This window comes from Dioszegia hungarica (assembly GCF_025882075.1).
Source record: "Dioszegia hungarica strain PDD-24b-2 chromosome Unknown MKK02contig_2, whole genome shotgun sequence".
NCBI lineage: Eukaryota > Fungi > Basidiomycota > Tremellomycetes > Tremellales > Bulleribasidiaceae > Dioszegia > Dioszegia hungarica.
Window position 1 is genome coordinate 1,973,684 of NW_026515766.1, and position 24,813 is coordinate 1,998,496.

Consider the following 24,813-nt stretch of genomic DNA (forward strand, 5'->3'; position numbering starts at 1 on the left):
CGTTATATACGGCGTAGGCCAAGGGGGACAGATCGTGCCTCCCTTTCCCATCTTCCCTCCCTTTCTTGACGCCTCTCCTCAAAACCTTCCATCATGTTCAGTGCGCCGCACCAATCTCAACCTTCGCCTCCGCATAACTTTGACAATATGAAGTCTCCGCTCTTACTCTTCCACGGACAGCCGTCAGCATCCCCGCTCGTCACATCCGATATGACCGGTCTGGAGATACAATACCGCCAGGAGATGGTCATCAGCACCAGGCAGGTAGAGCACGTCCCCACACAGCCCGCTTTAACCCCCTCTCTCGCTCAGCCATACCCTTCCACCTCCACCGCTCTCCACAGTTCCAGTCCCGCATTCCCCTATTCGGGCTCTGACCTCCATCCTCTCGAGCCCCCACAGCCTCCCTTCCCTTCGGACCTCGGACTCCCCCAGCCTCCTCAGCGCGACTTCAACGGTCGGACAGTCTACCCCTACCACCCCAATCTGGACTACCAATATGTGGACCCCCTCGCCACTCAGACTCTCGACGAGTTCCCGTTCCCCTCAGTTGGTACTGCTTCGCTCTCCGCAGAGCAGCAACCACCTCTCGGCTTCTATCGCCTTCAACAATCTTTCGATGTCGATCGACTCTTGGCATCAGGCGGTGATGGCGCGTCGTTCACTCCGGACCCGTACCATACTTGGCCGCAGTACCGGACCTTCCAAAACACAAGCATCTCCCCCTCCCAGCCTCTCCAGCTCACCCCCGCTGTAGCTGCGCCGCCAACCATGACCAATACCATCCCTCCTACTCTTCTGCACCTACCTCAGCGTCCAGCCGACCGCCTCGTCCCGAGAGGGTCTGCTCCCAACCCGCCGCTCGCGCAGCAACCCCTCCGCCCATCGTTGCGTCAAACCCAGAGCTACAACCCGCCCTACCCATCTCGACCCGACTTTGGTGTGGGGATAGACCCGCTGCAGACGGTCGGGTACGGGCAAGCCGGTCTGGGGACAGCTGGAGCGGGGGCAGGAGGATCTTTGGGACGTGCGGCTGCATCCAGCTTCAAAGAGGTGAGTGGGCCTTTCTTGCATAACTCCAATGCTGTGCTTGCTACCGATCGCGACTTGCTGGTATAGCTCTCAGACATGCGCATGGGGTATAAGCTGACTCTGATAGGACTACTACGTGCCCTACAGCGGCCCCCGTCCAAGCCTATCCCGCTCCCACACAGCCTCGACCACCGCCCGATCATCCACCACCTCCCTCCAGTCCCTGCAGTCTCTCTCCTCCTTCACTTCCCCTACACTGCCACTCGCACCCCTCTCGCCCCGTCGCGCCTCGTACGAGACCGACGTCAGCGTCAGCCCCGATCTCAGTCCGGACCGCGCGGGTCTCTCCACTGCCCGTCCATCGACACTGGACAGCCCGCCCAGCGCCGGTACCAGGCGACGGACATCCACGTCGCCCACGGTTGCGACTGAGTGGGAGCACGTACAGGATAAGAAGGAGAGGCGAAAGATGCAGAATAGGATGGCGCAGCGCAAGTTTAGGGCAAGGGTGAGGGAGGAGAAGAGGGCTGCTGCTGCCAGTGGTGAGTATCTCTCTCTGAAAGAGGCTCTTGATGTTGCGAGCACTAGCTGATGGGCTCAGACGAGAGGGCTAGTGGGACCACATTGGGTATGGCTGCGAGGTCGGCGGTAGGGAAGCAACGGTCCATCAGTGGATAGGGGGCAGCAGAGCCTAGCGGTTGATGAGGCGGCCCCGCCGCCGACCGCCGAAGATATCGGGCCAGGGACTTATGAGTGAGTCCTTTACGGTCTTTTGCGACTGCGGATGATGAGTGACTGGGTCAGCGCTGACTGAGACAGACAATATCGATAGTATCGATCCGGCGCGGACCGACGACTAGGTCACGCATACTGCCAGTCACACGAGCTAGGGAGTAGAAGGGAAAGAAGGGCAGTCGAGGTTGGCCGTAGATGTATCATCAGAGTGAGGCGCATGACTACACGTATATATAGCATTAGAAGGATGAGGTGTAAGATTAGGTAGTCCATGCCCGATGAATCAAGATCGAATCATGTCCACGCCCAGTACTTGACTTGCTTCCGGGTGATCTAGGGGATTTGGCCGAGATCGGTGCGCAAGGTGGATCGAGAGAAGGGGGAGAGACGCGATAGCGTGTCGAGTGGAGACGGCCAGGTCTCAAGGGACAAAAGCAAGACATCATCCGAGCCGGTCCACAAGCACGACGCAGGGTCGAGCAGCATCGTGAACGTTGCGCCAGAGGGCTAGCCTCGTCCGCCAACACTGTCTCATGAGGCCTCTGTATGGGCTGGGATCGGAGCCAGCCCAGCGAGCGCCCATACTACGCCAGTCATACCAGTTAGCAGAGTCAGAGGGTCTCTTGCTCAGCCACGCTGGGGCCAGTATCAGTGTACGGTGCCCAGAAGGGCGCGCGAGTCAGCTTGAGTGCGCATCAGCAGGTCTCGTTTACGGGCGGCTCCGAGTACCATACGTCCTGCGCGATCAGAGCCAGTGTGGAGGTGATGAGGAGGAGTCAAAGGGTCGAAGTCCAAGCTGTCAGTGTGACCTGTTGAGAGTCCGCCGTCCGCTTCGGTCCGCAAGGCTCGATGCGCTGGCACTTCAGTAGCCAGTCAGTAGACGTACGTACAAGATGGCGCGTGCGAAAGGCTGCCTAGAAGAGTTATGCGGCAGCTGCGGGTGGTGTATACTCGCAGCACCCAGGGTATCATCTGAGTATAACAAAGTGATGAGTGGCGAGGGCGCTGCTGGCGCCGGCCCGTCCGTTGGAAAGCCCAACTCAAATGTTAAGGATCCTCGGACTGTGCTCCGTTACGCTAGCCGCCGCACCTCGAAGCCCACAGCCCCACCCCGCGCGGGGTCTATCCGGTCGATGCACGTGTACCATACCCGCAGCTGCAAGGCGACGGAGCAGCCCAGAGCAGCGTGCATACGTGCGAGAGTCGTGCAAGTGGGGGCGGGCCTGGGCGGCCGTAATTTTACAGCAGTGAGAGTGGGGCTCACCCTGTCTCAGCGCTGAGATCTCAGCAGGCGTCAGGGTACAGACCTCCGTATCCCCCTTCAGCTTGACCAAGCCTGACCGCTCCTGACCGGCCTGAGCCCTGACCAACAAGCAAGCCAGCAAGACAAAGTATTCCGGCACCGACCTCCACCGACCTCCACTTTCGCCTCCACATTCTCAGCTGTCCGATCTCGGCTGATCTCGGGCGGTGGTTCAGGATCGATCGGATGACGGATGACAAGAGAATGAGCTAAGCTGGCTAGGGTTTTACTGGAATCGGCGGCCACAACTGCTGGTAATTCCCTCAAGAGGCAACTTACAAGCTCGGCATGGCGGTATCCACTTTCGGCAGACTAGTCCAAGGCACACGTTCCCACAAACCCGCTCTCTCTCCCTCTTCCCCCGGTGCTGCTGCCGCCAATAGTGACTAACTAGCGCGTACCCGGTAAAGCTGCGCTCCGTCTGCTGGAATACAAACCTGCTCAGATCTCTCACAAGCATTCACAACATTGTGTGCACATTCTTGCTGCTACGCAACCCCTACTTTCCAGCCAGTGCCAGCAACCAAAACTCCCTTGAAATGTTCGATATACCCGCATCGCACGAACAGTACCATCGCGACATGAGCAGGTTGCAGCGCGAGCGGCTTGCTCTCGTCCGCCAAGGAGCCGCTGAAGGAACGCATGACCCCTCTGCCCGCTCTGCCGCTCCACACGCACCCCCTCTCGGTCTCCACATAGACACCAGCTCCCATCCCTCGCCCCTCCCCTCTCTCTCGCACTCGGTCTCCCCGCCCAGCGATTGGCCTGGCCCATCGACAGGGAGCGACAGCCACTACACCCCCGTCCCTTCGCGCCACTCCATTGATGGCGCCATGGACGCCTTCCAATCCAATACGGACGTCGGCGCTCTCTCTCTCGACCTGTTCGGGTCCATGTCCAAGCCGGACGCGCTGCCGTCGGCTGACTGGTCTTTCGATGGATCATACCAGTATCAACCACACCTCCAACCCTTCTCCAGTGACTATCCACAGTCCTATGATTTCTCCCTCCCTTCCTGGCTTCCCGGCGCCAATCTCCATCAGCAAAACGTCCTATCATCCTCTTTGCCTGCCCCACTCCCCTACCAATCAATCCCCACTTTGCCCGCAGCCGAGGCGCCGTACGCGTACGGCAACCAGGCTTCTTCCGCTGCCGGTCCCGGCCCGTTCACAACAGACAGCACGCGGAGCTCGATCGACGAGCACATGTCAGCGGTGTTCAGCATCAACCCACAGCAGCTGGTGTTGGAGCCGACGGGCGCGACGTCCTCTCATTTCTCCACCGAATCAGTCTTTGGTGGTCAAGTGAGTATCTCTGCCCTTCCCCGTCATACTCGGCAGTGTAGCGTACGCTTGTAACACGAGTCAAGCTTACAATGTGCAGGACCTTGCGACAGCTTCGGCGGCCGGCGGCGGGGCCGCCCCATCAACCGCTCGATCCCCTTCTCGATCCCAATCACCTCCCTCCCGCCGCCCATCCTCCTCCTCCTCGTCCCTCGGCTCCCCGCTCGACACCTTCAAGCCGCGACGTTACTCGGACAACCTCGGCGTGGCTCGTCGTTATGCCGACGATGCACCAGAGGCGGGCGGGACCGGTCGCGTCAGTTTGGACGACACGGTTGTGGTGGGCGCTGTCAAGAAGGGGCGGCGGCGCAAGATATTCAAGCAGGGAGAGATCGCGCCGGAATGGGAGAGCGTGACGGATCCGAAGGAGAGGCGGAAGCTGCAGAATCGGATCGCCCAAAGGAATTTTAGGAAGCGGACGAAGAGCGTGGCGACTGAGGCGGAGTAGAGTGAGTTGATTGATCTGTCTCGAGTGGCGATGACGCCGACGCATATGAGGATGTCTGCTGATGCGGTACAGAGTGATGAGTTGCGTCTATCGCACAAAGTCCCGAGAGGGGCTGGAGCGTCTCCGCGCCGGAATGCCAAGCCCGCTCGACGGGCACCGGCGGGCGAGGCAAGAGACGAGGGGGATATAGAGGTGCCGGGTGCCAGCGTCTGCCTGTGTGGCGTTGTCTTTCGGGTATCTGATATCATGAGCTATAATCCGAGCTTACAAAGACCTTGTCGATAGCATGTACCAGTCACAACTCACTTATCGTTCGATCAGATGGTCAAGGGAGAGTTCCGACAGCGAGACAATGCGGCATGCGGCGACAGTTGAGAAGGATCGGCGGTGTGACCGGGAACATACAGCTCGGTCTGAGAGCGGCAGAGGGTGGGCTGTCGCTCATGGCAGGGGTATCGATAGATCTCTATGGGAGTCAGTCGTGGGCAACGAGCGGGAAGGATAACGGGTCGGGTGAGGGCAGGACCGGAACGATGATTTGTAAGGCAGGATCGGGGAAGATGTGAGAAGGGTAGTGACTAGGAGGAGAGGGAAAGGAGGAGACGCGGGGTGAGACTGAGTCCTGGAAGCCGCTGTGGTCAGACTCCAGTGCTATCCTCAAGTCCGACGAAGCGAGGCAGTCAAGAAGGTGGCAAGTGTGGGATCAAAGGGCACGTTCGGACAACTCTCCTCCAATACGCGCGACGCCCAGCATCTGAGACAGCTCAGTGCACCTTATCTCCTGTGAACTGACACTGAGGAGGTGTCTGGGAGTGAGGAAGGTGTCAGACATGCTGCCAGCCAGCTCCCATATTCGGTGACCACTGAGCCTGCCACGGACAGTTTTTCCAGACTCACATTTCTTCCGTGCTCATTGCCCCTGAACCGCCCGTCGGTGCTCTCTCTTCACTCCTGCCGTGCTGTAGAGGAATCAGACGTCAGGCATCGGAACCCCATGCGAGGCGGATGGCGTTCTTGTTGCCCGTCACCCCGAGCCAGCGGGCGGGCTTTCGGCCCGTGGAGAGATGGTCGGCTCCGACTTTGAGGGAGAAAAAGAGGTATAAGAGCAAGCAAGCTTTCGCCGCTTTACCTTTGCGTGGCCATCTATCAGCTGGCAGCGCCGCAAGTGTCAGCACAATAGTTATAGGTAGTCAGCGCTAGTCAGCGTACATAAACAGAAGTCGGAGATCAACCACCGATGCCGAAACGCGCAAAAGTTCCAGGCCGGGTCTAGACCGGGTCCAGGCCTGTTTGGAAGCCCGCAAGTCTTCGGGAAGCCTGCGCGCTCTGCATTCCTCGGCGTGTTCGTGCCTCCTTCGATTTGGGCCTGGTAACCTCACATCGCACTTGACCAGAACGAGAGAAGTCGGGTGATTCAGACGACAGCATTGAGGCGTCGGTATGATTGGAGTCACTACTTGAGGTCTTGCTTGGTATCTATTATCCTGCTGTCGCTGCCCGAGCTTGTCTGCCTGTTATCGCCACCGCAGAGTATACATCAGTAGCCTGACGTGGACCCTTTCTTGCGACAGGTCAGTGCTGAAGCGAGCGTCTCGGCAGAGCGGCCGCTCTTCGCTTCCGCGTTGAGGACCATCTGGGCAGGAGCAGGCAGATCTGGCGAGGCGAGAGCCAGCAACAGAGCTCGGTGGGCAGTCTCGAAGAATTCGAGGCGACAAATTATATTGATCAGACAGCAAAGCCGCATATCGTCCCGCGGGGCTCGGGAAAAGTAGAACCTAAGATCTACTCTATCTACTGGCAGTCAGCGTCTTATCTCATCTTGCTTTGGCTAGCACGTATGTACAACGCATCTGGAACGCATCTGGATAGCCCTCGCTACCCCCGGCAAGTCAGGTGCTGATGGCATCAGAGTTGCCCTCGCATCTTCACCACCACGTAAGCTCGCTCGTCCTCCACACTTCACTAACTCGCCTGTCACCCCTCGAAACCCGGATTTTCCCCATCCCAAACCCAAACGCTTACCCCTCGTCTATAGCCTTCTCTACTTTGACCTCACCCCGCCAATCCCTCCAGTCTCTGTGCACAGACGATGTTTCCCCCTTCCAACCCCCGCTCCCCCTTACCGGTCCCACACGCAGCCGTTAGCCACACTGAGCACCCCACCAACCTTGGCCCTCCAACATCACCTATACCCGACAATGTGGGCCGCCCGCTACGTCGAGACAAACCTCACTCCTCCACCGAGGGCCGAGGGCCGTACTGCCAGTCATATCGCCCGAACTGGGCAGCCGAAGCGCCGGCATCGCCTGCCCGACCTGGACCGGTAGCAAGAGGTTGGTCAAGCGTGGAGGGAATGAGGGACGGGAATGTTGATGGCTATTCTGAGGAGCGTCTACCTGAAGCCTTGAGGCGACCCGGAAGCGGTAAGCGGAGAGAGAGCGGACGTGATCAAGATGAACGTGGCGCAGAAGGTGGCGGCGGTTTCAGCGGACAAGGTGGAGGTTGGTCTGCTAGACGTGAAGATGCTGGGCGCGGGGGAGAGGGAGAAGAGGATCGTGCTTCATGTGAGTTGCTTCGAGTCGACGTTGGCGATCCTCGTTGATTGGAGCTGATTGCAGATTGGTCCAGTCGGCATCACGGGGACCCGTATCTCGGTTCAGATCAGCATCATCACCATCACCATCAGCGGAGTGAAGATGGGCGTCAACGTCAGCATCAGCAGCAGCGTCAGCGGCCCAGTCAATCATTGACGGATCCCGCTCAGTACCAGTCTCAACAGCAATCCCAGTATCAGTCCCAAAGCCAATTCCAGTACCAGTCCCAGCAACAACGGCCATATCCCGCTCGACCTCCTCCCCTCCCACTGCCGGACAAGCCCACCTCCAACCCCGACGTCACATCCCCAAACACCTCGGACCAATCGGCAAGTATGCACATCGACCACATCATGGGGTCCACTACCGTCCGTTCCCACCTCATCTCGGACGAGAAGGTCCCGACGCGCGGCCATCCAGCTGCCGAGCAGTCGTCCGCACCCGAGTCGCCATCCATATCATCACCACTACCCGCCGCCATTCTTAACTGGCGTAAAAGTCTCCCCTCCTCTGGAACTACCACCGCCGTCCAATCATCCGTCACCCCCGTTACTTCCGACGGGATCCGGAGTGGGTATGCCGCACCGCGTCGCGCTGCCCCTCGCCGCCACTCTGGGTACGCGGACCCCGCGTCCCACCCGTACTCGCCGGCCGGATCGCCCTTGACGAGCCATGCTCGACTCTACACCAGTAGCGCCGATAGCCGTACCGCTGCCGGCGCCCGCGGCTACGATGGGGATGTACGGATGGGCGATGCGGAGGACGGGGACGAGGAGGAAGAAGAGTGGCCTGGAGCAAGTGACGATGGCGGCCTCTCGATGAAAGAGAAGCGGAAGGCGCAGAACCGGATCGCGCAGACGAAATACCGCGCGAGGGCCAAGCTGCAGACGCAAGAAGTGAGTACGAGGGTTGTCTCGCATCAGTGGGGTCAGAGATCTTCTTCCAGTCCACACGCTGGTCTTCGTACTTTCTCCCTTTGACTTCCCCAATCACTTCTCTCCTCCATCCCCTTGATCATACCCCTTACCCTTGCTCCTCGAGCGTGGATATTGGTATGCTCTCTGTCCGCTTTATTCTCCTTGGCCACCATGCTCCCTTTCCTGTCACAAGAAACTTCTCTCCTACTCATTCCCTCTTCTTCCGCCCACCTTCCGCCCCTCACCGCTCTCCTCGTCCTAGACCCTCTCGTTCACAGTACCTGATCCTCCTCCCCATCAACTTTCTCTGCGCCCATCACATCCCTTAGTTTTCTACCACCTGCCTGTCCTCAAGTCCCCATCCTCTATTCCGCCCTCTATGCACCCACCACGCGCCTCAGCCTGATTTCCACACGCTACATCTTCCCCTCATCTTCCTTTTGGTCTCCAGCTGATCCCCAGGCCGCCGACTATCTCGAGACCCTCGAAACGCTCAATCGGACGCAGACCGAGCAGCTCGCCGAGCAGGCCAGTATGATCCAGCGGCTGAAGGAGGAGAACGAAGCGCTGAGGCGGGAAAGGGACCGTGGGTTTAGTGCCTGATCCTGGTGCCGGTGCCGGTGCCGGTGCCGGTGGGAGATGCGCGGGTGGTCGAAAAGGCAGGGAAAGTAAAAGTATATGGCCAGGGAGCGGGCGACGTAAAGACCTAGAAAGCGATGGGCATTGAAGTGATGATCTGTTTATAATCGCAATGTATACCTTGGGAATCGGAGGACGCCTGGCCGAGGACCCCAGGTTGTTGATGGACGCAGTGTTGGCGAGGTGTGGTCGGATCGAGCGCCGTAGCGATAGACTCCGGTCGAGCGTCTGCCTCGTAGTGATATGCCTGATTGATGAAGTTGATACAGTGAAGATTGAGGCAAGTCTCATGCTGACGAGACGAGTGAGGCGGGGCATAGTGGCGAGCGAAGCCAGCAGATCGCTGCTATTATATTATATTATAATCGGCTCGATCCACTCGACTCGTCCTTGTTCTTGCCGCTCGGCAGGCGGAGCAGGGCGAATTTCGGATATCAGCTCGGCCGACTCGGCAAGTCGGCCGCTCGGCACCTCGGCAGCTGGGTGGGAGGCAGGCCGAGGTCGTTCCCTGGTGTCACACTGTCGGGCTCTAGATCATTCTCGCTCCTTCTCACTTCTCCCCACTGCCTCACTCTCTGTCCGATGTCTATGGACTACATTGCCTCCCATACAGAGCTCAAATCTGCGATCAAATGTCAATACATATACTACCACCAAGTCGCCCAAGATACAGCCAGCTCATTACAGATATTCACCTCCTCGGGATCCACCCTCGCCACTCCTGTACTGTTCTACAGCTTTACACCTTGTACACCACATCCTCCGCAAACATCACCTCATTCCCCTCGCCCATCCGCTCAATCGCCGTCCTCGCCTCGGAGCTCCCAAACAAAGCAGACGTCTCCATCCCCTCATTGATCATCGGCAAGAGCTCGGAGAACTCAATCATGCCCTGCGCGTCGAGATGCGTCGTGAAGACTGCGTCGAGGCGGGCCCGGAACAGGTCCAGTCTGGAGTATGAGCGCGGAACTCATCGAAGACAGTAGGGTAGAAGTGACGGAGGCATAGAGGATAGGGAAGAGAAAGGGAGTGGTGAAAAGGATTGGCAAAGTGGAAAGAGACATACCTCTCGTCGGTAATATCCACACCCAGCGACGCCTCCGCCCCATCCATATCCTCATCCTCATCATCCCCAGCCGCTTGCCTCGGCGCGGCAGCGCTGGGCCCCCCACTCGCTTGTTCCCCCACTCTTGCACCTCCAGCCGCACCCGCACTCGCCTGCCTACCGGCTCTCAAAGCCTCCGCCTCCTCCTCTTCCTCCCGTTCCAGCCGCCTCGCTTTCGCCTTGGCACGCTCCCTCTCTCCCTTCGTAACAGCCTCCACCTGCTCTTCTTCAGGCACCTCCTCTTCCTCCTCCTCATCGCTCCCGTCCCCGTCCCCATCGACCGGAACCCCATTGTTGAGCTTCCGCCGCTTGCGGCGTTCGGCGCGCAGGACCTCCTTGAAGAGCGCGAATCGGAGGATCTCTTCCGCGGCCATCGCGTCCCGTTCGTCGACTTTGGGCGAGAGGCGGGATTTGGCATGCGCTGTAGAGAGTCGAATGAGGGTTTCGAGGGTACGTGCAGTGAGGGGACTTGTCTAGCATCATCAGCTCCAAATCCCTAACTATCCGGTATTCAGCCCAAGCAAGACACTCACCCGCTTCTGGTTTCCCGCGAGATCATCATTCCGCAACCCACTATAAACCCCCACAATATAATCCGCCGCCCCCTTGGTCAACACAGGGTGACACCGATTCTTGGCATACTGGATATACTTCTTGATGAATGCCATACTGAGCACCTCTTTCCGCTTGTTGCTCGAAGACCGGCCAGACGCAGTCGTCATGCCGCCATGGAGGAGGGGGTTGAACTTTTCGAATACGGGGGTTTCGTTCTCCCCGCCGGCGGGGACGGGGTCTTGGCCGATCGCGAGCGCTTCGCTGACGTTTTCGTTGACGGGTGTGCCTGAAAGTCAGTCGTGCTCTGTGTAGTAGACGAGAAGATGAAGGGGCAGCGAGAGGTGGAGCAGGGGTACCCAAGGAAATGGAGACTCACCCTCCTCTACTCCAGGCTGGATGTATCGGTGCATCCTCAACACATGCTCCGAGATCATCCGGTCCCTCTGCTCGTCCGTATCGTCCGTGACCACAAACAAGAGATCGAAACGCGAGAGGAGCGAGTCGGGGAGGGCAATGTTCCGGTGTGGGTCTTTGTGGACGTCGTACTGGCGGTCAGCTCTCCTCTCTTCTCTCCTCCTCTTCCCTCTGCTGCCTCTTGTCCCATCTTCGCCCCTCCTTCTCCCCTTCCGTCCCTATAGACATCCCCTGAGGAACCACAAACTCACCTGTCCGTATATCGGATTCGCAGCAGCAATCACAGAACACCTCGCATTCAACGAAGTATGTATACCCGCCTTGGCAATCGTCACCGTCTGCTGCTCCATGACTTCGTGGATAGCGACTCGGTCGACATCCGACATCTTGTCGAATTCGTCAATGCACACCACGCCTCGGTCGGCTAGTACCATCGCGCCAGCTTCCAATCTCCTTTCTCCTGACTTGTCAACTCTACCCTCCATGCTCCACCCTCGCACAGAAGCACCACAATTCAGAAGAGAGAACCCACCGGTATCCTTATCCGTCGTCACCGCCGCCGTCAGACCCACGCCCGAGCTCCCCCGCCCAGTCGTGGCGATAGCCAGTGGCGCCGTATTGAGCACGAACCGCAGCATTTGACTCTTGGCGGTACTCGGGTCTCCGACCATCAAGACGTTGATATCTCCTCGGATATGTGCCCCATTCTTGAGGTTCTTCTCCTCTCCGCCCAGTAGCAAGAGAAGGATGGCCTGCTTGATGTAGTCCGAGCCGTAGATGGACGGCGCGAGCGATTGGGAGAGGAGGTCAAAGATGTTTCGGCGCTTCGAGAGCTTGTTGATATTCCGGATGTCGGAATCGGTTAGGGGTGTCTGTTGGATCCCGCCGTTGGCTTTGGACGAGAGGAGGATGACGTTGTTGGCGATGATGGTTGTTCTGGGCGTCAGCTATGATCGAGCTCTTAGGTCAGAACCGTGGACTTACTGGAACCCCCTAGACCCTTGCCCACCCCCACTAGACTTGTACACCCCAACCAACTGTATCCGATCTCCCGGCTTACACCAATCTACCAGATCATCCGCCAATACCACCTCTACCCCGCGCGGCAACTGACCAGCAGGCGCACGCTCCGGCATCTCTTGTATAGATACCGTCTGGTGATCGCGGAACGTCGACAATCCGTACTCCATGATGAGCGGCCGGCCCTCGCCGTCATCCTGCGGGATAACCGTCGTGGACCCCGTCATCATCGCCGAGGGCGCAACGACGGTCGAGTCTTGGTAGGACCGCGAGTGGAACTTTTGCGAGCCGGCGCAGTAGTGGATTGATTTGAGCATTTTGGGGCGGACGAGGGAGCACCGCGTGACGATGCCTTCGAGGGAGACCATCTTGCCGATTTGGTGGGAGCGGAGCGTGCGCGGAGAGCAGTGTTGTTGGCCGAATGAACCGCGGAGGCCGATGTAGACTGGAGGTCAGCTGCGGTCACTGCTATGCTGATGCGAGGGGCGGGGCATGTGGGGCAGTGGACTCACATTGGCTGTCGGCGATATTGTGCTTGATGGGATCATATATCGTGTCCACCATAGACTTGAGTGCCGAGTCAAAGGCGGGGAGGTATGACATTGGCTCCAGCAGCAGTCTGTACGGTCAGCCTCTGTCTCCTCCACTTCTCTGTCTTTTGATCAAGGGGACTCACCCATCCGCATAAGCTCGCTCATAGTCCCGAAGATCATCGATATTGACAATCAGCCGGACCTGCTCCACGTCCAACATCCGCCTGATAGACTCTTTGTAATTATAGTTGGCATTGGTCTGTCTATATCAGCTGTGTTCTCGCAAGGGCGGAGCTGGAAAGGAAGCAGCTCACATCGTCCTCCAGGAACTCTACAAACCGCCTCGCGCGATCCCGCATGAGATCGTCTGCGAGGACGGGCCCTGCCTCTTGTGTTGACATATCCGCCATCTTCGGATGATTCCGCTGTGCGTGTAAGGATGAAAGCGGGCGTAGATGAAGCGGCAGAGGTAGACTGTGGCTTTCGGAGAGAGGAAAGAGTTGGAAAGGTTGAGGTGGGGGACGCGTTTGGACGCGTTTGAACGAGACGCGTCGAAGAGGGAGATGACGTGGCTTTTCCGACCTAGCGGAGATCCCGCGAGAACTCCATTCTGGCTGGGGTCTCCGCCGGATGGGTGACCGAGATTTCCAGAGCCTTCGAGAAGGTCAGCTTGTGGATGCCTTGCTACCATACCTTGCTCATACAGCACAACAGAGCAGTACCACCTGACACAGTAGACCACACTTCTAGACCACATCCAAATCAAGGATAAGCAAACATGTCAGACGTAAGCTCAGCCCAACCCGGATTCTAAGGGCCAAGCTGACGTGTCCAGGCCGCAGCTATCAAGGCCGAAGCCAACAAGGCCTTCGCGGCTAAAGACTACACTACCGCCGTCAAGCTCTACTCGGACGGTATCGCCATTGACGGGTCGAACCATGTCTTGTACTCGAACCGGTCAGCCGCCAAGTCGGGAATGAAGGATTATCAGGGTGCCTTGGAGGATGCCGAGGAGGTCAGTTCCCGAGCTCTTTCAATTGCTGTCCAGAGACCGAAGCTGACGATGTCAGTGCATAAAGATCCTCCCCTCCTTCGCAAAAGGTTTCGCCCGGAAAGGAGCCGCCTTGCACGGACTCCGCAGGTACCCCGACGCCGTGATGGCGTACGAGTCCGGTCTCCAGGCCGACGCTGCCGACCCCGCATGCAAGAAGGGTCTCGCCGAGGTTCAGCGGGCGATGGACGACTCGCCCGAGAATCCCTTTGGCGGTGCCGGGAAAGGGGGCGGCATGGACATGGGCCTGGGCAAGATCTTCAACGATCCCGGATTGATTGGCAAGTTGCAGGCCAACCCAAAGACGAGGGACGCGATGCGGGATCCGGCATTCATGGCCAAGATCCAGGGGCTGCAGAGGGGTGGAGGGGCGATGGGGGCGGATATGTTGAGTGATCCGAGAATGTTGACGGTGTTGGGTGTGGCGATGGGTGTGGATATCGTGAGTCGTCCCTTTCAGCTGTCTATGGCCCCTTCATCTTTAGAGCCAGCAGCTGATCCCTCAGGACGCGATGGAACGACCAGAAGGATCCGACGAGATGCCACCAGGCGTCAAGGCCCAGCCTTCCTCCTCTACCTCCCAGCCCTCCTCCGCGCCCTCCTCCTCCACCCCCAAGCCCAAAGCGGAGCCGGCGGAGGAAGCGCCTCCCGCAGAGGACGTCGTGATGGAAGATGATGAGGACGCCAAGCTCAAGAAGGAGGCAGACGAGCTCAAGGCAAAGGGGACGGTCGCGTACAAGGCGAGGAAGTTTGAAGAGGCCGAGGAGTTGTACTCGAAGGCGTGGGAGACGTGGGGGAAGGATATCACCTATTTGACTAATCTGAGCGGTGAGTTCAGAAGAGCGGATCCGCGTGATCTGGAAACGAGCTGACATGCCAGCGGTCTACTTTGAAAAGGGAGACTATGCAAAGTGTATCGAGACGTGTGAGAAGGCCGCGGAGGAGGGGAGGGAATTGCGAGTCGACTACAAGACCTACGCCAAGTAGGTCTTAATTCTCATCCCCAGCTTGATCCTCCTCTGCGCTTTATGCTTCTTTGTTGCAGGGTAAGCTGACTCTCAGGGTCTACGGACGTATGGGCTCCGCCTACCAACGTCAAAACGACCTCCCCAACGCGATCAAATTCTACTCGAAATCACTCACCGAACACCGTACTCCCGACATCCTGACCAAGTTGCGGGAAGCGGAAAAGACCAAGGCCGAGGCCGACAAGCAGGCGTATATCGATCCCGAGAAGGCCGAGGCGGCGCGCGGGGAGGGGAATGAGGCGTTCAAGGCGGGGGACTTTGCGGGGGCTGTCAAGCACTATTCGGAGGCTATCAAGCGGCAGCCGTGAGTTTGGGTCTTTGGTCCAGAACCAGTTCGGTACAAGGAGGGGAAGGTGCAGAAGGGATGACATGGGTTTGGAGAAGGAGCAAGGGATTGTAAAGTCAGAGATGAGGATGGCCGGCCGAGCTGACGACCAGAACCGATCCCCGAGCGTACAATAACCGCGCCACGTGCTACACCAAGCTCCTCGCTTTCCCGGAGGCGCTCAAGGACGCCGAGGCGGCCATCAAGATTGACCCGAGCTTTGTCAAGGCATATATCCGGAAATCACTCGTACAGACGGGTATGAAGGAGCATGCCAAGGCGTTGGAGACGTTGCAGCTGGCGACAGAAAAGGACGTGGAGAAGAAGGTGAGCGCTTTTACTATCTTCCATCGAAAATAGGCTAGGCGTTGGCGCTGGGCGCTGTGTCATCTCGATCTCGCCTTCGATCTGGTTCCTGGGATTTGCAAGGACACCCGCTGACGCTACAGCACACCCGCGAGCTCGAAATCAACATGTCCAAAGTCATGCAAGAGATGAACTCTGAACGCGCGGGCGAGACGGACGAGCAGACGTATCAGCGCGCACTGCGCGATCCGGAGATTCAGGAGATTATGGGCGATCCGCTCATGCGTCAAATCCTGGCGGATGCGCAGCAGGACCCAAGGGCTTTGCAGGATCACATGAAGAACCCTATGGTGAGTTGTGCTTCAGTTGGAGAATCAGATGGTATCTGGGCGAGAGGGGCAGGTGAAGGGATGCAAGGGTCCAGATGAGGGATGGGGATGGCATGGCGGGACAGATTGGGGCACATTCTCGACGGGGACGGGGTAGGTGATGGTGCTGACTTGGCAGATCGCCCAGAAGGTCCAGAAGTTGATCAACGCCGGTATCATCCGGACAAGATAAGCCCTTGGTCGAGTTCAGGTATGATAGCAGATCGCTGGACTTTGATCAGAAGGTATATCCCGCATGCACCTAATGAAATGTGGCAGCTCTTCAGTACACTACCACTCGCGTTCGTCCGCCTTGTACCGCTCACTGCTTTCTGTCCACAGTCCATCCAATGTCTCTACACCCTCCCCTCCTGATTGTCTCTCCAGTCTTCATCCAGAATGGATACCCCGCCGCAACGACTGCCCCAACCCCCTTGATACCCTCCCCTCAAACCCCATCCTTCCAAGCCGCCTTCTCGGCCCTCTGATTCCCCTCCATCTGCTTCCCCTGATCGCCCGTCACCATCCCCACCACACTCTCCACTTTCCCCTTGACCCCCTCCACGCTCGGCACCGGTACCGCGAGGGTACTGTCCGAGGTCCCCTGCTTGTACTTCCATTGTGCGGACTCGGCCTCGGTGTTGCCGCGTGATTGCATGGATTGATCCCCTGTGATATAGCCGAAGCCGCTGCTGGGTCAGTAAGAGACCCTTCGAACACGGTCTGCATCAAGCTACAGTCCCAAAGATCACTGATTGACCCTGGAGAGAGACGATGAAATAGAGATAGAAGGGAGACGCTTACGATTTCACCTTGGCCGTTGCGGAATCTACGACAGCCTCTGCCGCCTGACGCCGCTTCGCGTCCAGTACCTCGCTATGCCCCGAATGCTGCAGCTCTTCGCCCGCTTCGGCCCATCCGGATGCGTTCGCAGCTTCGGGCAGGACCGCTCCTATGGCCTATAGGATGATCAGAACGGCCTCTACACCTATGCGTGGAAGGAAAGGTGCCAGGTCAAGAATTTTATCTTACGCTATACACTGCTCCTTGAGCTTGCTACTAAGTCAGCGGCGTATCCTTTGGAACCTTCCACAAACTTCGTTGGCTGCCATTCTGGCAGATGCAGTATCGAGTGGATCAGACTCACCTTGAGCTGTCCCGTGATCTGGGACGGCTGATACTCCATCGCCGCCTCCTCCCTCGTCTTTTCATGTTCCGACATTTTTGGTTGCGATTTGCGAGGACTCCTTAGGCCTTGAATCTCTACGGCAGGTCACAGTATTTGGAGGCCTGACGGATGGGCGGTGACGTGAATTATAGACGACGCCAGGCGATGTGGTCATAACATGTGCTTGCTCGAGACGGCCATGACGTCACCTGATATGATAACGCGTAACGATCCTCATTCCTCAACTGATAATATACAGCGACCTCATCTTTCACCGGTTTCACCTCTCAGCCGCTCTGTGTACCACCGCTTGACATCCTCACGAAAGCGCTCAGCCTCGATAAGACAGGATATATGCATTGTGGGATATGTACAAGGGGATTGACCGATTGCGAGCATGCAGAATGAAGATGACCAGAGCTAAGATTGTTAGATTTACCTCGTATACCGCTGAACTCTGACTCACAGATTCAGAGGAGCCGTCAATTGCCTCTCATCCCTGCTGTGTTGAACCGCTTGCGGCCCTGAGCTCTGTCTCGATGGCCTCCACATCAGCCTCGTTCACCTTCATTCGCATCTTGTACTCCCACTCTTCGATCTTCATGACCATGCCAGACTGCTCGACGCCGTAGTCAGGGATTGCGATCGTGGCAGGGTCCGCAACTAGGATGCCCGCGAGACTCCCGTCCGTGCTGCTGACTGAACGGTATGAGCTCGGTGGCTACACCATACTTCAGGGCCAGTAGATGGCCCGCACTCACAACAGGCGTCTGTCCTCCCGAAGTTTCCGTCATTGTCGCTCACTCTCACGCTGCGGATGATCTGGGACATGTTGTCAAGTGAGGTGTAATGAGAAGTGAGTAGAAGTGGCGAGGTGGTGATTGTTGAGCAATGGGTGGATCACCGCCACCCGCTTTATATATCGCGCTTCACGGACCGTACTGTCTCAATTCCTTTCAAGTCCTGCACAGCCTGCGAGGCCTTCTTTTCCCACCTCAACACGCATAGTCACTATGATCAAACGCGTGCCAAGCGGCCCTTCCTTTCGTCCTCAACCTGTGACGTCGATAGAGAGTGGGGAAACATCGCAGATTGTGCCTGCCTTAGATTGCGCCTGCGCCGCCGGGCATCACTCGATCGGCCAGATCCTTTCGCAATGTGCACCGCATCGCACGTTCTCGCTTTTCTTATCGCTTCAGATCGGCTAAAGCGCTGGCATGCTCAGGGGCTTCTGTCAGGTGCTGTAACGCGTGTCAGCTGTTGACCTTATGGTCGCCCCACTTCGCGAGAATGGCTCGCATCGAGTTGAATTTGGGGGTCTAGAGCGGCCTACCGCGAGCGCGTCCCGGAGAGGCGAAGAATGAGAAATACCCGCTACTCAGCTAGCATATGAGGCTCTCTTTCTCGATGAATTCAGCGCCATGCTTCAACACTCCATCGGAGGACAGCCCGTGAATTTGACCGGGCTTGCAACTTGCAAGGTCTCTTGAGCTGGGCAACAAGATTTCGGAGATCCACGTTCCTTAAGCTCATCACAAGCCCGCAGCGGGTATGCGCCCAAGGATGACAATCGATAACCCTTTTGGATCCAGAGCCTGAATGTGAGGACTGGCAGACCGCAAATGCGCGGGTGAGCTGCAACGAATGCTAATGGTGGTGGTGAGCGCGGTCAGCAGAGAAGCATGTCAGAAAATTGAGCTCACGGTCAGCTTACTCTAGCGAGTCAAGACTGCGTACCTTCGGGATCTGGTTTGGTCTCATATATCTGCGTGTATAGTCAAAGATACTGGATCATCCCCTGATCCGGCATGAGTCCAGCCCAGCCGTAATAACAGGCTAGGGGAAAACCAAAGTCTCCCCAATATCCGCCAGGACAAACCGCCCCGCCCCCTCCTCTCCCTTTCCTCTCCCCTCCTCATCGTCCCCCACCCACATCTTCCCCACGCCCCGCTCCCTCCTCCCACGCCCAAATTCCACCCGCGTCCCCCTGCTCTCATCCCGATCACAGAATGTTCCCCAGTGCATCCCCACGCTCCGCTCAGCCTGCATGATCCGGTGGATCTCGAGCGAGTCGCCAGGGCTGCAATGCTGCGAAGAGGTCAGGGTGTATTGATCGAGAGAGAGGGAGAGGATGGTTCGGAGGAATGGGAGGGAGGAGCCTGTGTTGAGGGGTAGGAGGTAGAGTGTGACTGGGGCGTAGTGCTTTGCGATTTCTGGTTATCAGCCTGGTCCCAAGCACAATAATGAGGCCGGATACTCACCTTCAAACGCGGGACAGATAGCGTCGTCGTCTCCTTCGGGAGCAGTGGCGTATCGATATCCCGTATCACTGACAATCAGCCCGCTGCTCAGACATTACGAGCAGGTAACGTCGATAGCTCACCCGCCAAAGAAACACTTGAACCCCTTCCAGCCCTGCATACCCCTCTCCTCTCTCCCACTCCACTCCTCCTTCCCAATCACCCCAAACATCCAGCTCCCCCAGAGCGTCTTCATATGGTCCAGTAATCCCCTTCCAGACCGGTGCTGGGCTGGCGTAAAGGCGAACTTCAGTGCGAGGTCCGTTCCGTCCCACGCGGTCGGCGCGTCCGTTGCAGAAGCGGCGGCAGAAGAGGCGGAAGCCGAAGGGAAGGTAAGGATGGTCTCGTGCCACCAGTCGAGCTCCGTGACGCGGTCCTCGGGGATACCTGAACTGACGAACCACGGCTTGAGAGCTGGGCGATCAGCTGTACTCAAAGCATACTAGGATAGAGAGCTACCTAGCGGGACGAGGAAGTGGATCGTCTTGTGGCGGCACGGCATGATGACGCGGCTGGTATCTGACGAGGACGCTGCGCATATGCAGCCAGACATGTCGGTGGACATCTACGTATCGCCCAAATTCCTGCTCGGCAGACATCCGTCGCTCGCCACCGCCGAGTTCAGGCTAGCTATCTCGGACGCGATGGACTATCATAGCATCTCCAAAACACTGGCGGAAGGGGCAGAATGGCGGATCAAGCCGTTGGCGAAGGCGCCGCCGTGCGAGGCTTGTGAATGGTGTACGGATGACATCTGAGTAAGTCTTCTCGCGAGCGGGGAAAAGACGCGGCTGATTTCAGTAGTGTACGGTATTCTGAGTGCAGATAGGGGGAACAGAGCAGTGATCTTGAAAGGGATGAGATGGCTACTCCGCTGTATACTGTATCTTTGCTGCTTATCTAGATGTAGTCCTAGCAGGAGAACCTTCCGCACGGCCTTAAATTTGCCCCCCGGGCTTGCCAGACATTCTGGTCAGAGCAGCTGTCAGAGCTCAGGCCTGTCAGGTTCAGAACTCCGCGTCGAAATTTTAGGGATCCACATTCCTCGTCGCGTTCGCCAAACCTCGTCCACTTGCTTTTGTAGCTTACCCGTCTTATCTGGGCGGTCAGCGTGAATGGTGGTCGCCGCTCTGGGATACATGCAAGGTCTTACGGACGCCTCTCGGTCGGGCGATACACGACGCGCGCAAGGGGTTCTCCGAGCTGGTCCTAGCTACCAACCCCGATATTCAAGTCTGCCAGCGGGTGGAGTTCGGGCCACTCGCATTCACCTCGCAGCTCTGGCTCCAGGAGCCTGCTGGTACGGCAGAAAGGAGGAAGCGCGAGACGGTCCGTGAACCTCTTTACCGGATGCACATCGACGATGTCCAATGCGGCGACGTGTCCTTCATCGCGGGGCGACGCGCCATGTGGTACGGGAGCTACACTGGTCTGACCGAGGGTCCCCGAACCACACTGGCGATCGACAAGCTCATCGCTATCATCGAGCTACACGTCTACCACCGAGAAAGGGCCAAAAACGGGAACATCGCACACGCTCAGGAGGCCACCCACACGGCGTTCGACGTGGACATTGGCCTTCCTCCCGTCTTCTTTCGGCCCTCCGCCATGGACTACATGCGGAAGAGGCTGGACCATGGGGTCAGCACGGCGGCAGAGATGGCAGGATCGACAGTGTCGGCGATCAAGGATGATAGTTGGCGATTTGTGCCGTTGGCGGAGGCCCCACCGTGCTTGGTGTGTGGGTGGTGCGTCGAGGACATCTAGGTGAGCCTTCTGTCCATGCCAAGACTCACAGGGGATCGGCTGACTCTCGCAGCGGTACCTGTGCGCTCAGAGTGGGGTAAAGAGGAAGGAGGGCGGGGGGCGTATCATGTTTTGGGCGAGATCAGAAGTGGGGTCAGTCGTAAATGAGGGGCCGCGGCGGAGCTGGTGGTGAGAAGGGAAAGGCAGACGTCGTCAACGTACGATCATGAGGCGGCTGTATGAGGAAGACAAGGTGGACTGCAGCCCAACGGGAAGATGAGGGAGGAGTGGATTGGGAGAATTGGGGGAAATTGGGGGATTAGTCGTGTAGATCTTGGTTATTCGCGATTCATCATCTATTGGCTTGTGATAGATGTTGGTAGTGTCCTCAGTAGCGTCAGAAGGACATGAGATCTCGCTCGAAGCTCGAAGCCCATATCTAGCTGTCCAGTTGACCCCAGCACATGCCTATGCGCAGACTTTACGACAGCTTGGCCGCTACCAGCTCCAAAATATCCCTCGTCGGCTTTCCCTGATTCGCCAGATCCTTCAACGTAGCCTGCCACACCGGACCATGGTGCGGATCCGCCTTTTCACACTGGGCAATGACCGACTCTTGTCGTTCCTAAATATCAGTCAGCTCCATCTTTGCCATTCTCCATCTCCCACTCCTCAGCCAAAAGAAAGAACTTACCGCCTCCCCATGCTGCCTCTCAAACTTCAACCACCATCCCCACGCGTCCCCCCAGTCCGCATCCGCCTTGACCGCATTCGCCATCCATTGCCTCGTCTTTTCAATTTTACGTTCTGCCCAAAACAGCCTAGCGACGCCGAGGATGACGGCCGGGTGCTCGCCGGCCTTTTTGAGGGCGTCGACGGATCGGCCTTTGCGCTGTTGGGGGGCTTCCATGAAGATGGCGAGGGACCAGAGGAGGGGTGAGGTGGGACATTCCTGCATTGCTATGACAGTCAGCTCGGAGTCTCTTCGCAACGATGACGAGACAATGGAAGCTTGCCTCGTGCGAGCAGACTCTTGGCCTGCTGAGCTCCCCCCGTCCTTTCTTCCATCCCTATACTCTCCGCCCAAAGCTCGTCATTCTTGGCATTGTACAGCCTCGCCTTTTCGAGCAGAGCCCGTGCCTTGATGGTCACCCCCGCCGTCTCCTCCAGCCTCGCCGCGAGGATCCAGAGCGGGATGGACCGGGGACACGCCTTGCACCCCTGCGCATATGCCGTGCGGGCCTGCGGGATGAGGTTCTGCGCCGTAAAGATCTGACCGCGGATCATGTGGAGTTTGTCGAACGTGGGGAACTTGGTTATTGCCTGGTCGAGGATAGAGAGGGAAGCGTCGAGGTTGCCCAGTTGGCGTTCCAGGACGGCTGACTTCATCCAGATCTTATACGTCAGCTTTGACCTGATACAGTGTGGCACGTGAGAGCTTACTCGATCGGTATTCGCCTGCGCTCGCGCCTTCTCCAAGATCTGCTTGGCAGCCTCCATCTCACCCGTCTCGGACGCCAACTTGGCCGCGGCGAGGAAGATCGACTCGCTATCCTCATTCTGCTTGAACGCTTCGGAGAGGATTGCTTGAGCACCGGGAATATCCCCGCCGACCCATTTCTCCTTGGCCGCCATGAGCCAGAGTACCTCGGCATGGGGGCAGTGCTCGACACCGCGCGCGAGAACCTCTTGGACCGCTTGTCTATGATATCAGCTTGTACTCTTGGTACCACCAAAGAAGAAAGCTCACGGCGTCCCGTGCTGTTTCTCAAATTCGGCCGCCTTGCGCCATACCCCCTGATTCGTCGGGAACGTCTCGAGCACCACGACAAAGCACGCCCTGGCCACCTCGTTGAATCCGCCCTTCTCCGCCCGCTCCGCATCCTCCAACCACGTCGTCCGCCTATCCTCCTCCTCGACGTCCTGGTGGATCGTCGCCTTGACGATCGCCTGGGCAGTCAGGGGTGACCCATCCGCCTCACACGTTTCCGCCTCTTGCAACCACTGCTCCCGCGACAGAATCACCTGGTTCCGCTTCAGACTGCCGACAGCGCCCACCATGAGCTTATCGACCTGCTTTGCGAGCTTGGCGGTACGCTCAGCCCGCTCCGCATCATCCTCCGCCTTGACCTCCATTTCAGCCTGCGAGGGCTGCTCGGCGAGCCGGCCGGCGGCGATCCAGATCTCGTGTGATGTGGGGATTTTGTTGCGGGCAGAGTTGAGCACCTTTTTGGCGTTTTCGGGTGTCTCGAGTCGGGCGAGGGTGAGCCATAGCTCGACGGAAGTGGGAATGACCTCGACAGCGCGGGTGAGGAGGATACGAGCGTCTTCTGGATCATCCTCGAGATTGACGGTTTCTTTCCATAGTCGGACCGAGTTGGGGATGAACTCCAGAGCTGTATAGTCAGCTTTGTCATATGAAGAAACGAGTCAGACAGCTCACCTTTTCGCAAGACCCTCCGCTTGGCATTCGCATCCGTCTCCAGCGACGCCGCCTTCATCCAGATCTTGACCGACTGCGGGACCTGCTGGACCGCCTTCCCGAGGATGATCTTGGCGTTCTCGGGCGTGTTGAGCTCGGCGGCATGGAACCAGATGTCTTCGTTTTTGGGACATTTTTCGCACCCCTCCGCGATGATCTTTCGGGCAGCGACCATCTTCTTGGCGTGCACTGCGTCATCAGCTGATGCTCACTATCTCGCGAAACTTTAACTCACCTTCAAGAGAAGCGGCAGCGATCCATCCTGGCGCGTGCTTCGGATTACTCTGGATAAGATTCTGAAGGAGTTGTCGGGCCTGCTTGATATCGCCGATCTGAGCGTCGGTCTGCAGGACCTGGCTATTGAGCGCCGTCATGTAGCCTCGGGGGTCGACGGATGTCGACGATCCGTTCGCCTGATCCTTGGACGCCTGGTCGAGACGGAGCGAAAGGACCTTGTCTCGGGCGTTACCGATAGAGACAAAGTCGGTCATGGTTCCGTCGCCTGCGGGTGTTTCGAATCCGCCATTCTGGTAATCAGCAAACACCCCTGACACCTGGAAGAGATGGCTCACCTCTTGCTGCGCCGCATCCAGCTCACTGAGCAGAACATTCCTCCCCGCCGCATCCGCCAACACCGTATCCGAAACCGCATAACTCCTTCCATTCTGATTCTCCTCCAGCCGCATATTCCGCTTCCTCCTCTTGCCCGTCATATTCCCCGCCTCTGGAATAGAGTTCCAGTCCGAATCCTTCAACTCCTCTAGCCCTCTCTTCAGATCCGCAAACTGCGTCTGAATCTTGGGATTGTTGGCCCGCTCCTTCTCGGCCTGCTCAGCCTCCATGGCTTCCCGCTTCGCCCTCCGGCGACCGTCGATCCGGGAGTCGACCGAGTCCCAGATCCGGTCCGCCTCCTCATCGTCCGCCTCGTAGACTGTCCCAGCGAAGAGGTTCCGCTCGTTCTCTGGATCTTGGAAGGCGTCTGGGTCAGGGATCTCTTCCCCTCGTTTGGCCTGCGCGGCCGCGACGGCTTCGGCGCTAGGTCCGGCTCGGGCGGGACCGATATCGGATCGTGTCGTGAAACCTGAAGCTCTATGTCATCAGCCATCGCCTTCGTATGACCGCTACAAGCGAATTAGCTCACCCTCGACCGAGACCAGCCACATATGAAGCCGGAGCCTGCACTGGAATATCAGCATTACGCTCGCTGTCTCCCCTTTCTCTTGCAGACTTACTCTTCAAGAAGTTGTACCTCGTCTCCAGAGGCACAAACTTGACGGTACCGAGTTGCGACATGACGCAGGTATAGCACGAGGGGTATGAGCCGCCAGGCGAAAGTTGGGGGTTCCGAGGGGAACTTGCTCGCTGTGAGAGGTAGCCTTTCGAGGAGAGCCCGGCTTTTCA

At 58.0% G+C, this 24,813-nt stretch overlaps 8 protein-coding genes across 8 annotated transcripts; 4 read left to right on the top strand and 4 right to left on the bottom strand.

Moving 5' to 3' along the window:
• Positions 1–93: 93 nt before the first annotated feature.
• MKK02DRAFT_29817 (uncharacterized protein) lies at positions 94–1,892 on the top strand (the record flags this gene model as incomplete). Its single annotated transcript, XM_053087912.1, has 5 exons — positions 94–1,053; positions 1,160–1,574; positions 1,634–1,673; positions 1,739–1,785; positions 1,852–1,892. The coding sequence occupies 5 exons, from the start codon at positions 94–96 to the stop codon at positions 1,890–1,892; spliced, it is 1,503 nt and encodes a 500-aa protein (XP_052949627.1).
• Positions 1,893–2,660: 768 nt separating this feature from the next.
• Positions 2,661–9,099, top strand: MKK02DRAFT_29818 (uncharacterized protein; the record flags this gene model as incomplete). The annotated part of the gene is made up of 16 exons (XM_053087913.1): positions 2,661–3,014; positions 3,465–3,540; positions 3,581–4,374; positions 4,454–4,857; positions 4,912–5,095; positions 5,125–5,423; positions 5,524–5,644; positions 5,744–6,028; positions 6,079–6,203; positions 6,406–6,432; positions 6,461–6,696; positions 6,731–7,117; positions 7,150–7,425; positions 7,480–8,351; positions 8,835–8,958; positions 9,059–9,099. 16 exons carry the CDS (start codon positions 2,661–2,663, stop codon positions 9,097–9,099), a joined length of 4,605 nt encoding a protein of 1,534 aa, XP_052949628.1.
• Positions 9,100–9,750: 651 nt separating this feature from the next.
• MKK02DRAFT_35156 (MCM2/3/5 family-domain-containing protein) lies at positions 9,751–13,048 on the bottom strand (the record flags this gene model as incomplete). Its single annotated transcript, XM_053089097.1, has 11 exons — positions 9,751–9,961; positions 10,078–10,361; positions 10,398–10,589; positions 10,650–10,957; positions 11,048–11,216; positions 11,337–11,545; positions 11,618–12,021; positions 12,070–12,550; positions 12,618–12,724; positions 12,782–12,897; positions 12,953–13,048. 11 exons carry the CDS (start codon positions 13,046–13,048, stop codon positions 9,751–9,753), a joined length of 2,577 nt encoding a protein of 858 aa, XP_052949629.1.
• Positions 13,049–13,416: 368 nt separating this feature from the next.
• Positions 13,417–15,909, top strand: MKK02DRAFT_35157 (chaperone; the record flags this gene model as incomplete). Its single annotated transcript, XM_053089098.1, has 9 exons — positions 13,417–13,425; positions 13,474–13,653; positions 13,709–14,131; positions 14,196–14,517; positions 14,570–14,672; positions 14,752–15,021; positions 15,156–15,369; positions 15,492–15,698; positions 15,856–15,909. 9 exons carry the CDS (start codon positions 13,417–13,419, stop codon positions 15,907–15,909), a joined length of 1,782 nt encoding a protein of 593 aa, XP_052949630.1.
• A 255-nt stretch (positions 15,910–16,164) lies between these two features.
• On the bottom strand, positions 16,165–16,938 carry MKK02DRAFT_40183 (uncharacterized protein; the record flags this gene model as incomplete). Its single annotated transcript, XM_053090997.1, has 3 exons — positions 16,165–16,405; positions 16,521–16,675; positions 16,864–16,938. The coding sequence occupies 3 exons, from the start codon at positions 16,936–16,938 to the stop codon at positions 16,165–16,167; spliced, it is 471 nt and encodes a 156-aa protein (XP_052949631.1).
• A 1,782-nt stretch (positions 16,939–18,720) lies between these two features.
• MKK02DRAFT_11938 (uncharacterized protein) lies at positions 18,721–19,668 on the bottom strand (the record flags this gene model as incomplete). Its single annotated transcript, XM_053085516.1, has 4 exons — positions 18,721–19,097; positions 19,146–19,213; positions 19,268–19,598; positions 19,644–19,668. Coding segments are annotated over 4 exons (801 nt in total), but the record flags the coding sequence as incomplete, so codon positions are not given.
• Positions 19,669–19,735: 67 nt separating this feature from the next.
• Positions 19,736–20,951, top strand: MKK02DRAFT_40186 (uncharacterized protein; the record flags this gene model as incomplete). The annotated part of the gene is made up of 2 exons (XM_053090998.1): positions 19,736–19,916; positions 20,269–20,951. The coding sequence occupies 2 exons, from the start codon at positions 19,736–19,738 to the stop codon at positions 20,949–20,951; spliced, it is 864 nt and encodes a 287-aa protein (XP_052949633.1).
• A 460-nt stretch (positions 20,952–21,411) lies between these two features.
• Positions 21,412–24,705, bottom strand: MKK02DRAFT_35158 (PRP1 splicing factor, N-terminal-domain-containing protein; the record flags this gene model as incomplete). The annotated part of the gene is made up of 10 exons (XM_053089099.1): positions 21,412–21,555; positions 21,625–21,890; positions 21,947–22,325; positions 22,374–22,632; positions 22,681–23,326; positions 23,374–23,601; positions 23,648–23,939; positions 23,985–24,501; positions 24,554–24,593; positions 24,645–24,705. 10 exons carry the CDS (start codon positions 24,703–24,705, stop codon positions 21,412–21,414), a joined length of 2,832 nt encoding a protein of 943 aa, XP_052949634.1.
• Between the last annotated feature and the right edge of the window lie 108 nt (positions 24,706–24,813).